This window comes from Curcuma longa, chromosome 13 (genome assembly GCF_044706935.1).
Source record: "Curcuma longa cultivar G26 ecotype Majalengka, Jawa Barat chromosome 13, ITB_CL_G26_1.1, whole genome shotgun sequence".
Classification (NCBI taxonomy): domain Eukaryota; kingdom Viridiplantae; phylum Streptophyta; class Magnoliopsida; order Zingiberales; family Zingiberaceae; genus Curcuma; species Curcuma longa.
In genome coordinates, this window is record NC_133873.1 from 8209447 (window position 1) to 8222107 (window position 12661).

A 12661-nucleotide genomic window follows, 5' to 3' on the forward strand; every position below is an offset into this window, starting at 1 on the left:
AATTTGCAACGTCCAAAAGTGATGAAATTTCTTATTCCATTGGCGCCAATGGTTCCGGCCTTAAACATTGTTCGAATCCGACGACACCTCTGGAGGCGTCACACGTGCCCCCGATCATGTGGAATAGTGAATGGATCGGGATTTTAAACTTATACTTTAATAATAACTTAAGTTAATAATTTTAAATAGAAATAATTTAAATAGATTTAATTAAAATTTTATAATATTATAATATTATTTTTAAAAATATATATTTTATTTTTTATTTTTAAATATGTAAATTAATTTTTTTAATTAATATATTTTATATTTTAAAAATATCGACATTATATCAGCCTGAACGGCAACATATAGAGCAGGGTTGTATTGCTTCACAAAATTGTGTTGGAAATGTGAATGGAAATAAGGAAATGGAAGGATGGAGAAACCCTCATATGGAAGAGTTTAGTTCCACATTGGTAGTTAAGGGGCAACTTGGTTGGTTTATTGTATCACAAGCATTGATGTTGTGAATAAATGCATGATAGGTATCTCTATCACGCGTGGGTGCACAAGGGAGTTGCAAATCTAGGGTCCAGATTGCACGACGAAGGTGACTCATGTGCAAGTGTGCCCTGTGCGCATCGAATGTATGACCGATCAGGACATTACAGTTTCTCAAGCAGAAGATTATAAAAGAGGCAGTGACCGATCGTGTAGAGTCGTTGATTTATCGTTTTTCTTTTTGTCAATCGCTGCTAACAAACTCCTCATCTTCCCCTAGATTGATGGTGATTGCCTTTGGATGTAACACAAATGGTAGGTGAATGATATTTTTGGTGTAACAACTACGGTCTTGTCGTATTTTGGGAAACAGTCGTCCATCACCTTCTAAAGCACTTAAGGTGCATGAAACGAATCCAGGTTGTCAAGGAATCATTCATCTCACCATGCATCTCCTGCATGTGTACTTGAGTTTAACTTCCTCCATATATCTGTGAGGTCGGTTCTAAAAGGACCGCTGAAGTGACAGATCTTTTTTTTTTTGTTAGATCACTCTTGAGTCGACATTGCAAAATATGTTTAAAATAGAAGGTTGCGTTATGATGCAAAACTAACTCAAGAGGAATCGAGTTTTAATAGAGACTTTTGACTCAGATATTAAAATGAAACATTTTATATGTCAAATCGAAGTTCATTTAGAATGAGATGTTCTACGCACAAAATAAACATTGTAATAGGCTAGTTTTGGATCCAAAAAATATCATTTATGGCATTTCGGAGGCTCCAATCATTTTCATTACTATATTTAATAATTTTTTATTTTAGAGTTTAAGGATTAAGATTTTAGTCTATTTACACGCCCTATTAGTTATTTTAGGCATTATCTTTTGTTATCGAATTAAATTCTTTGTTTGATAAAACCTAAAGGCGATAATTTATCTTCATTTGTTGATTTCTCGTATCTTATTTTCTTTATAATCCTTTTCTAAACTTCCACCTCCACCTTCAGAATAATCGATATTTTTGACAATTTTAAAATGTAGAATACAACTAGGCTAATGTACTATAATATTATCTCTAATGGTTCTTTAAATCCCACCATTATCGTGTCTTTGAGCTAATGCTTCCTTATCAGATCACACTTTATTCCAAAATAATAATCATAATAAAATTATATATAAATGCAAGTATTAGGTATTTTTAGGTGTACATTTAAATAATAAATCGCAAAGGGAGAAGAAAAAAAAATTAACAATCTAACTAAAGTTAGGTCATCATACTTTTCGCATATTCAAAATTTTTTTAGAACTAGTTGCCAAGTCTATCGATCGATCGATGAACTATAATAAACTAAACAGTAATATAACTCGATCCTTTTTATAGAACCTCTTTATCAACTATTCAATATTTAAAAATTAATATAATATTAATTATCATTAAAAATACTATTAAATATTTAAAAAATATTTCTTATAACATTAAGTAAAAACATTTTAAATATATTGAAAAGCAACGAAGAATTAAGTCTCTATTTGATGAACTAATATGTGACAATATGAAAATGGTCCCGGTAGGACTAGATTCGTATAAGAAAAGAAAGTTAATATTCATTCGAGGGCATGACGTTGAATTATTGAACTTCTCTTCTTCTTCTCCTTTCCCTGTTGAGATGAGACTACGGTTGTCACTCAATCTCCTATAGAAGACCTTTTGTTGTGTTACGGGTATATTCAACCATAATATCGTGGGACAATGGCATGGACTTTGAATTCAAGTTAGCCTTTTGGTTTTGTTGTTGTTTCGATATTGATATTCAATTTAGTCATATTGATTGATGATAATTAGATCGTGTAGATGTATCATTTGATTTTGATTCGATAGAGAGGAATTCATCGAGAATGAGGCTAAAGAGATCCTCGACATTCACTTGATTGTGAGTTAAACTTACGATGAAGAGAGGAATTCATGGAGAATGAGTCTAAAGAGATCCAAATCTAAAATATGACTCAATTTTTGTAAGGTTTGATTGATTTGGAATAGAGCAGTCAAACGGATTAACTCATGATGGAGCGACTCAACCTAACAGAAATCCATCATATGATGGGACAGAGCGGGCCGACCCATCAACTTAGTGGGTTGAGAAATATCCAACTCAATTCAACTCAAGGTGGGTTGCAAGTTAGGATTGGTAAAAAAATAAAAATGTATAAAAAATAATTAAAAATTTTAAATTTAGATTATAGTTTAAACAGGTTAAATTAAAAATTTTAAATTTAGATTGCAATTTAAACAGATCAAGTTATTGAGTTTTCTATTTTAATTTTAAATTCTGAAGAAAAAATAAAAATTTTCAACCCACGAGCTTAATCCAAGCCCACTATTAGTCGATACAGGACGCGAGTCTGTCCACCTGAATCCATCTTAAAATTGATTAATAAAATTTTAATCTAACCCGCTCAAATTGTTTGACGAGGCGAGTCAATCTAATGACTCAAATTCAAATTGACGGTTCTAATTTGAATATCTATTTGTGATAAATTATTATTTTCTTTAATTAATAAGGAATTAATATATGATTATGAGCTACTGGGCAACTATGACGATATATAGTGATTTAAGCGAAATTGGTTTATCGATTGGACAAGGGTAAAAGCTTGTATAAGAGTGTAAGTGGTAGATATTTGTAAACTACTGACTTGAGTCAATCTGAAAATTATTAGATTCGAGTGAGAAGTTTTTGGATTCGAGTCGGATTTAGATTGAAAATTTTGGATTGAATTGAGTTTGGATTAGATTTGGATTGACCCAAATTGACCTAAATTTATGATTTAAGGATTTGTTAGGGTTAAATTAAATTTTATTTTGAAAAATAAGATGTTTTAGTAGGATGTTAGTATGACAACAATCAAATATTAAAATAAAAATGAAAAATTATCGAAAAGAATAACAAAAAATGGTTTTTTGTCTGATCATTCTGGTTGATCGGGTTATACGAGTTTGGAATTGGGTTTAGAATTTTCATATTGAGTTTAGATTCTAGTCAAATTCGAATTGAAATTTTTTATAATATTTTTACTTCGAGTCAATCCTATTGACACCCTAGTATTAGAAACAAACAACAGCCAAATGGGCTGCTTTTGTATTGGCCATGCACTAAGCTTCTTTACATAGGCTTTTTGGGTTAATGTGGATAGTCGCAAGATTAAAAATGAATGATATCGTTTTAAAAGAATGAAAGTTTTATTTTATTTTTAATTTAAAAAGTTTGTTATGACAACGAATTAATGAGTTGTGACTCATACCATGCTAAGCTATTGATGATTCAATGAATTCATGATCACTTATAAGCTTTTGAAAGCAATAACAAAATATCGAACTAAATCAATAATGTATATACAAGAGCTAGTTATCATTGTCTATAAGGGCCGTAATTATATTCTCAAAAAAAAAAAAATCATGGAAACTGTATTTCTCAATAGGATACAAAATATTATTTAAATATTAAATTTGGTGTTGTGGTGTAGTTGGTTATCATGTGATCAGTCTAACATGTTGAAGGTCTTCGGTTTAAGTTCGAGCAATGTTATTTAAGTTATTTTTTTCAAAGTTAATTTACATTTTAAGCAAACAAAAACAAATAATGGTAAGAGGGGCAAACAAACGCCACATAAAAGTAGACTCTTTTTTCTCAAGTAGACTCTTTTTTCTCTTACAGATGGTTAGAACTTCATCTGGGTTCGAATCTTATTGAGAGGTTCACTAGAGATAAAAAAATTTTAAAGAAAAAAATAAGATGTTTCTTTTGTCCCTTCTAGGTGAGCAAAAAATAAGGAAATGGTTGGTATATTTAAGATAATTATGTATTTATAAAATACCATCTCAATTCATCCTATTTCATTCTTGAACAAAAATCTATTTTTTGATTTATTTCATCTATTCCATGATCGGAACAAAAGAGAGTGTAAGTTTGATACCTGATATAAAAAACATTTGGCTTAGATCCTTAGGAAATATCAAGGAAATTATATTTTTAGGATGAAAAATTTTGTCTGAATACTAAGCATGGTGTCGTGGTGTAGTTGATTATCACATCAATCTAATACACTGAAGCCTGAAGGTCTCTGGTTCGAATGTAAGTTGGATACTTGATATAAAAAAAAACACAACGATGAGATGTTTTCTCATTTCGTAGATCCTCAGAAAATATTATGGAAACTGTATTTGAGTTTTTTTGTATTATACTTTTCCCAAGTAATCAGGGTTTAAAACTCATGCATGCATTTGAACAATTAGTGATGCTAAAACGTTGCGTCAAGAGTCATCTCACTTCTTGGATTAATTGTTATAAGTTGGATACCTGATATAAAAAAAGAGTAAATTTTGGCTCACAATGCTACGATGCAATGGTGAGATGCTTCGACATTCACATAATTAGGGATGAGCAAAAGTTTGATTAAACCGAACAAATAGATCAAATTTAAAAATTCAGTTCGATTATTTTATATTTGATTTTTTAAAAAAAAATCAATTAATTCGATTTGATTTTGACTTATAAAAAATAATCGATAAATTCCTAAGTAAGTGACTTATAAATCTTTATTTAATTGATAAATCTTCCATAATACTTTAAAAATTTATGTTTCGACCGAATTAATTGATATTTTATCGGTTTAGTTTGTTTAATTTTTATTTGAAAATTCAATCAGTTTGTTAGCTCATAAAAATTCTATTCGATTCAATTTCGGTTAATTTGGTTTTGTTTAGTTTGCAGGCTTTAACTAAATACTTAACCCTATATAAGGCTAAAATTGAAAACTAAATGCAACGGCATAAACCAAAATGCTGACCTAAATCCGATGCTAAAGTTATTGTCTCTTACAGGGATCGAACAACAACCGAAGTTTCTTTTCTATGGGGAAGAGAGGAAGAAGAAGAAGTTTCCATTCAGATCATCATCATGCCCAATTGAGAGAGGTTTCTCCGCTTATATACCTTAACTCATCTATAAGGATAATCTACATAAAGTTCATACCCGTTAACTCATTAATTTGAATGAACCGAGTTGATGGATATACACATGGAATCTACATTCAATATCTAAATCCCTTCATGCTACAAGCATTAAATCACTTAATTGAGGTTTACTTCCTTAATTGAGGATTTTCAAATAATCAATCAACTAATGCAGAGTATCAATTGGCTAATTTTGCATATTTTTGACTAAAATAGGACGTTTAAGTCATTTAACTTCACTCATAGGGCACATTTAATTCAGAACTATTATTGATAACCTTGGTTATATGTCCACGTTTATCAACGATAACCTTGTTTAGTTTAGATTATAATCGATTCTTAAGTAATATAATATTACTATTACATCAACAAAACATTAGCAAATGAGTTAAAAACCAAGAATGTGATTACTTCGGCAGTCTTAAGGTTTTATGTAATTTTGGAGATTAATAAAAAAAATTTATATGATTACCTTTCGATTTTAAACTGAGTTAATTGAAATGTACCGTGAAACCTAATTGAAACCGAGTTAATTAATTCAATAAACTTTAATTTAAATACTTGTAAAATTAAAAGAGATAATTTATTTTAAATTTTAAAAAATAAAATTAATAAATTATATTCATTAATTTAATAAATTATTTTATTAAAATAATTATTTTAATGAATTATTTTATCAAAATATATATAAATTTATTTTAAATTTTAAAAACTTATAAATAAATTATATTTATTTATATATATTATTAATTTATTATCATCATTAATATTATTAATTTATTTCAAAAATAAATTGAATCAGGGTAATATAGTAAATATTAAACTAGTTATGTTTTATTCCCGACCTCCAAATAAATAAGTTGAACCAAACAATATTAGGTTATGTTTTATACCTCATAACCTTGGTTATATAATTACCTGATAATCACATAATCAAAGTTTTGTATGATAACTTGAACCAAACACCCTCTTAGAGTTTTTATCTATCCCTAATCCTTTGATATACATAGATAAGTATTCAAAGATAATTTTCTTGATGAAAATGAGAAAGGGAGGTTAAAAGGAAAGGAATGAAATTTAGATAGAGGTTTAGATTTAAAGTTGATTTTTTAACCTCATTACTTATATTTTGGATTTACTAACAGTTTAGAAACTCCAAATTATTGTTAGTGCAATGATTAAAGTTGAAGCATACTTTGAGAGGGAAGTCTTCCTTAAAGACATGATTTCAATATAAAAAGAGGAGAATGTAAGAATTTGAGAATGAGTGAACGAATAAATAATTGTATGCTCAAGATTGAGCATTGGAGATAATGGAAGGTAGGGAACCTCCATTATGATGTTGGAAGTTAAGAATGGAATGAATAAGATAAATGAATCTTGAGAAAAGATTTGATATGTGTCAAAGGGGAGAGAATATAGGGTTTAAGTTAGAAAATTCTCATTTATATGTTATATTGAGAGGTGTCCTAAAGCAATCGCCCTTATGATTATACTATTTATTTGATAAATAGAAATTCACTATTTAAGTGCACATTCTCTATGTATTTGATTGGATCTTAAACTTATTTACTAAATGTTCACAATATAATTCATAGCATGTGAGAATTTATAATTGGATCACAACTAATGAACATCTCTACATGTGTAATTATGAATGTATTGAAATTATCTCTAATCGATGAATTGATGAACACAGACGTCATCAATTCTGTTGAGACTAGCACGTTTTAAATTCCTTGATATTCTAAGCAACTGTTCTTACTGACTGGAGATATTAGTGTTGGATCGAGATCGCGCTAGAGGGGGGGTGAATAGCGCTCGTGGCTTTCACTTGATTTGGAAACGAAAAACTTGCAGCGGAATAAAAACAAGACACGGGACAGAAACACCAAGATTTACTTGGTTCGGAGCCTTGAGCAACTCCTACTCCAAGGCCCGCGATCGTTGATCGCTTTCGATGGGCAATGATGATTTAGGATTTTTATAGTTTAAACTGATTCAATTTTGGGCTTTTACATTTAAATAAATTATAAAATGGATCGGTTTGACTTTAATTGTCCTATATTGCTTAAATTGAGGCTTGATATAATTTTTATGATTTAATGGTGAATTTTGGATTAATTGATTTTAATTGATTGTAGGGCTCAAATCGGGTCAAGATCGAGTTCAATCGCGATCGAATCGAGCCAAGTTCACCCAAATTGACCAAGCCACATTCAAGATATGATCTAACTCAAGCCCGATTAAGATCCATGAAATTTTCCAAACCCTAGACTTCCTTTAAACCTCAAATCAAGCCCCCTCCATCTGATCAAAAACGGACGGCTGAGATCAGCCGATTAATCAGAAGATATAAACCAAAGTTTCGCGAGTGAACAGTGTGGCCGCACTGTTCATCGTCTCCGCGCGAAGCCACCCCTGCTCAGCGACGTAGCTCTACGGGCAGCGATTTCCACCCAAACCTTTTCCATTGCGTTCCTTGATCAACGAAGAGTACGAAGCCGGTCGATTGGGCATATCCCAGCAGCTGGATGAGGCACGCCGGCGGGGGTTCTTCCGGCGGCTTTCTCCCCTGTCTCGGCGTGTTCCGGCCAACCACAGGAAAATACGGTGCTGCGAACCTTTGAGGGGTTCTCCTAGGAGCGTCAAGCATCCGGGAACTACCAGAAAGTCAATCGGAGCACGAAGAAGAGAGGAAATCCAGTTTTGCAACCTCAATCCCGCTGTGCAGCAACCTGTTCTTGGCTGGGGAGGGTTTTTCCGGCCGATTTCGTGTTGCTGACAGTGAGCAAAAGCCACAACGACCAGTTTCAAGCTCTACGTGGATCAGTGAAGCCACATTGTGGACTCACCTGCTGGTTTGACACCCATTTGAGGAGACACAATCGGAAAAGGGACGCTGAATGCATTCCTTTGTTTCTGCATTTCTGAACAATCTCATTTCTGCAATTCCAAATTCTGAATTCGTGTTTCTAATTAAACCCTTGTCAATTAAATTCAACTAGTTAATGCTTAGCTTGTGTTTGGATTTGGAATCGTTTTAGAATTTGATTACAGTTTTGATTCTTCTTGCAACCGGATTTTGCTAGGCTTAGAGTCTGATTAGCTCAGTTTCTTTCTGATAACTTAGTTTGTTTCTTTCTTTTTCCACTGTTCCGTGCCATTTGAGTGACATGTATCAGTTTGTTAGGCTTTACAACTTAAGCATTGGAGTGATGTGAGTTGAGTGAACACGGGTATGTTAAGCAATTGGCACTGTTCCGTGCCAAAGGATAGGGTTTTGTTGGTTGAATTTGTTTCTTCATCGTTTATAAGTTAGGATTTTGCAACTCTAGGATTCATGCTTGATAAGAATAGGTTTAATTTTTGCATTTTGCATTTAGTTGTTGATTTTCAATTTCATTTCATTCAAAAACACCAAACCCCCCCCCCCCCCCCCCCCCCCCCCCCCCCATTTTTAGAGAAAATCCAAAAACACGACACGATAAGCTCAAATTAGGTGATTTTCTACTAGTCCTTGGAAAAATACGACTCGAGGCCCCTATACTTCATTTATTTGTATTTATTGTGGGTTTTCGATAAAATTATAAATTCTAATTTGCAACCCTACTCGTGACATTTCCATAGCAAATCTAGGGTTGTCAGACAACCAGGGGCGGAGCTACAGGGGGGGCGCCTGGGGGCGGTCGCCCCCCCTGCCCCCCTGAGTTGGATGGTGAAGTGCAGCTGTGCACCAGACGTGGTCACGTACTCGACGCTCATCGCCGGGCTATGCTGGGCAGGGAGAGTCAAGGAGGCGTTGGGCATCCTCGACCAGATGCTGGAGGAAGAATGCCTCCCAAACGTCTATACTTTCACGCCCATCGTGCAAGCTTATTGCTTCAGCGGGAGGATCGACAAGGCAAAGGAGCTAATGAACACCATGGAGATCATTAGCTGGCCGCCCAACACCGTCACCTACAACGTTTTGGTGGAAGCCCTTTGCAGGATCGGAGCCTTCAACGAGGTCGAAACGCTTCTGAAAGATGCGACCTTGAAGGGTTGGCAACCAGACACGATCACATACAGCATCTATATGGATAGTCTCTGCAAATCGGGGCAAGCAGACAAGTCCTTCGATCTGTTTGAAGTAATGCTTGAAAGAGGATTGCGACCAAATGCCGTGACTTTGAATATCCTTCTTGATTGCCTTTGTCGTGCTTCAAGGGCCAGGGAGGCTAAATGCTTGTTGGAGCAGAGCGCCGACGTAAAATGGATTGCTAGTGTTGTCAACTACAACACGGTGATGAGCAGGCTCTCCGATGGGGGGAGATGGCCAGCTGTTTTGAAGTTGTTTGTTGATATGCTCAAGAAAGGCATCACAGCCAACTCTTGGACATTCAACATCGTAGTTCACAACCTTTCTAAAGCAGGAATGGTAAGTTTAGCAAAGTTGGTCTTTGACAGCAATGGCTTTGTTCCTAATGTGATGAGTTATACTACTCTTATCCATTATTCCTATATAGCAGGCAAAACACATGATGCCCACCATTTGTTCCAGAAAATGGCCATGGAGAACATTGCTCCAAATTGGATCACTTATAGTGTAATGATTACATGTCTTTGCAGAGACAAGACATATTTGGAGGCCGTCGGCTGCTTCTGTAGGTCCCTCAAAGATGGATATTCCCCAAAACTAGTTGCTCATTTGCTGTATCAGCTAGTCAGAGGTGGAAAGCTAAGGGAGGTGGATTGGATATTGAGACAGGGTTTGACTATAGATGTGTGTGTATTCCATAGTTTGATCAAGGCATTTTGTAGGATTGGTTACTATAGAAGTTTGCGAATATATGAAATTTGTGGCATGCTCGACAAAATGCTCCAAATTGGATGAAGCTATCTATGTATTTGTTCTGTTCATGATTCATTGATGCAACAAAGTTGCATACTCCAGCTGATGTTATTTGCTAGTTGAAATTTGCATCTGGTGCAGATGAATCTCGAGATGAATTTGTTAGGGAACAAATGTGTATTATTTTGAGATTTGTTGACAGAGAGGATTTTGTTCGGGAAAGATTTTTTTGACATTGTTCATGTAAAAGCCCTCTCTCGGCAATGCGATGTTAAAAAATGGCCCCCCCTCGGTAAAAATCCTGGCTCCGCCCCTGCAGACAACAACTATAATATCAAAAAATATTTATACAAGAAATATTTTAATTCAAATGCTATACTAGAATTATACCAACTATTAAAAGAAGAAGAACGTTGAAGGTTGGTTGAAGCCCTTTTTCGAAGCAACACGTTGGAGAAGCACAATCTTGTTCACAATTTTTGTTGTTCCTTTTGCGTTGCTTTTTCACGTTGCACACCAAGGCTCCCTTTTATAATTCATGCAAACTAATCCAGATCCTCAAAGCTTGGGATTTAGTTTGACCGAAAAGGATGTGTTGACCAAATTCAATGCTCAATTGACCAATCAAATAATTCCAACCTTATTTGCTCGTTCATGCTAATTTTGCTTTGATCTGATCGACTCCTATCCCAAGTTCGGTCGACTCTGACCTGATCAACTCGATCGGCTTGATCAGTTGACACTCCTCCCTGGTTTGGTCGACCGATCCTGACCGATTCCAACCCTGCACAAACATGTTAGTTTCATGCAAAACAGATTTAGAACACAACAGATAATATATAAGGAAAATAGGTTTGACAGTCTTCGGACTGTCCGGTTCTGACTTCGAATTTCCAACCGAAAACTCTAGGTCGAATCGACGCCTACTGTTCCCTATTCCGGGGAACGCGCCCTCACCTACTTCCCTCAGGAGAGATTACCTGATGCCGGCCCGGTCCTCCAGACCGACTGGATTTTCTGCCTAGGGTTACCACCCCCTAGGACCTAGGGTTACCACCCCTTAGGTTTTTTCTCCACCTAGGGTTATCACCCCCTAGGACCTAAGGTTGCCGCCCCTTAGGGTTTCCATCTTGCCTAACCGCAGTTAGGACTTTTGCCTAAGAACACTTAGGACTTTCCTGCAAGCTTAATCAAGCACATTAGATAACAAATAATCTTAACTTTGAATCCCTTTGCCATTATCAAAACTTGGGTTTGATCGTCGGATGCTTCCCGCACCAACAATCTCCCCCTTTTTGATTATGACAACTGAAATTCAAAGTTAAGTAAAAGTACAAAAAAAATGATAGCAATAAAGGGAAGGCAGTGATGGCACAAGTATAAATTTAGCATAGACAATGCATATACAAAAGCTTCCCTTAAGAAAACTCCCCCTTAATAAAAGCTCCCCCTTTTGAATTTTTGAATTGTTTATTTTTCTTTGAATTGAATTTCCTTATACTCTCCCCTTTTGACATATATCAAAAAATAGAGCTTCGATTAATAGCCCTAGTTAACTTTACAAAAATATATAGAAAGGTAAGGCTTGGAAAGAGACTTTAATAATCATTTAGTATTTGTAAAAGATTCCATTAATAGAACAAACTTGAAACGTACATAGCTTAAATTTTGAAGAAATACCTAGGTAGAGTACTTAATATTGAAAAATAATTAATTTTGAAAGTACTTAATATTTGAAAAAGCTTCACTTAGTCAAATTTGAAAACCGTTTAAATAACACTTAACCAAATTTTGAAAGACTTTGAAAAGGTTAACTAAGGCCATTTACACTTTTTTTAAAAAAATTTGTTAAGTCCTAAAGTCCAAGCATGAGGGAAAATATTGAAGTTTAACACTTAATTTTCTAGACCAAATGTCTATTCTACTAAACACATTCCTATTTGTCTTCTAAGTGCACTGAACTCAAGTTCAGGTAAGGGCTTTGTGAATATGTCTGCCAGGTTTGATTTGGACTCAACATAGTTAAGTACAATATCACCCCTGGCTACGTGATCCCTTACAAAATGGTGTTTTACTTCTATGTGTTTAGTCCTTGAGTGATGAATTGAGTTCTTTGTTAGGTTGATTGAACTTATATTGTCAATTGAAATTTTAGTATTTTGATATTTTAACTGATAGTCCTTTAGGGTATGCATCATCCATAATAATTGAGATACACATTCTCCTAGAGCTATGTATTCAGCTTCAGTGGTGGATAGAGCAACACAATGTTATTTTCTGCTTGACCAACTTACTAGACACTGACCTAGAAGTTGACAGCTACCACTTGTA

The 12661-nt window shown here is 34.4% G+C and overlaps 1 protein-coding gene across 1 annotated transcript; it reads left to right on the forward strand.

Annotated features, from left to right (window-relative positions):
* The first annotated feature begins 9159 nt into the window (after positions 1-9159).
* Positions 9160-10372, forward strand: LOC141843986 (uncharacterized). The gene has a single exon (XM_074731984.1). The coding sequence runs from the start codon at positions 9212-9214 to the stop codon at positions 10370-10372; it is 1161 nt and encodes a 386-aa protein (XP_074588085.1). The 5' UTR covers positions 9160-9211.
* The last annotated feature ends 2289 nt before the right edge of the window (positions 10373-12661 follow it).

Coding starts and splice junctions, on each gene's coding strand:
- LOC141843986 (XM_074731984.1), top strand. CDS start 9,212: ATGGTGAAGTGCAGCTGTGCACCAGACGTGGTCACGTACTCGACGCTC.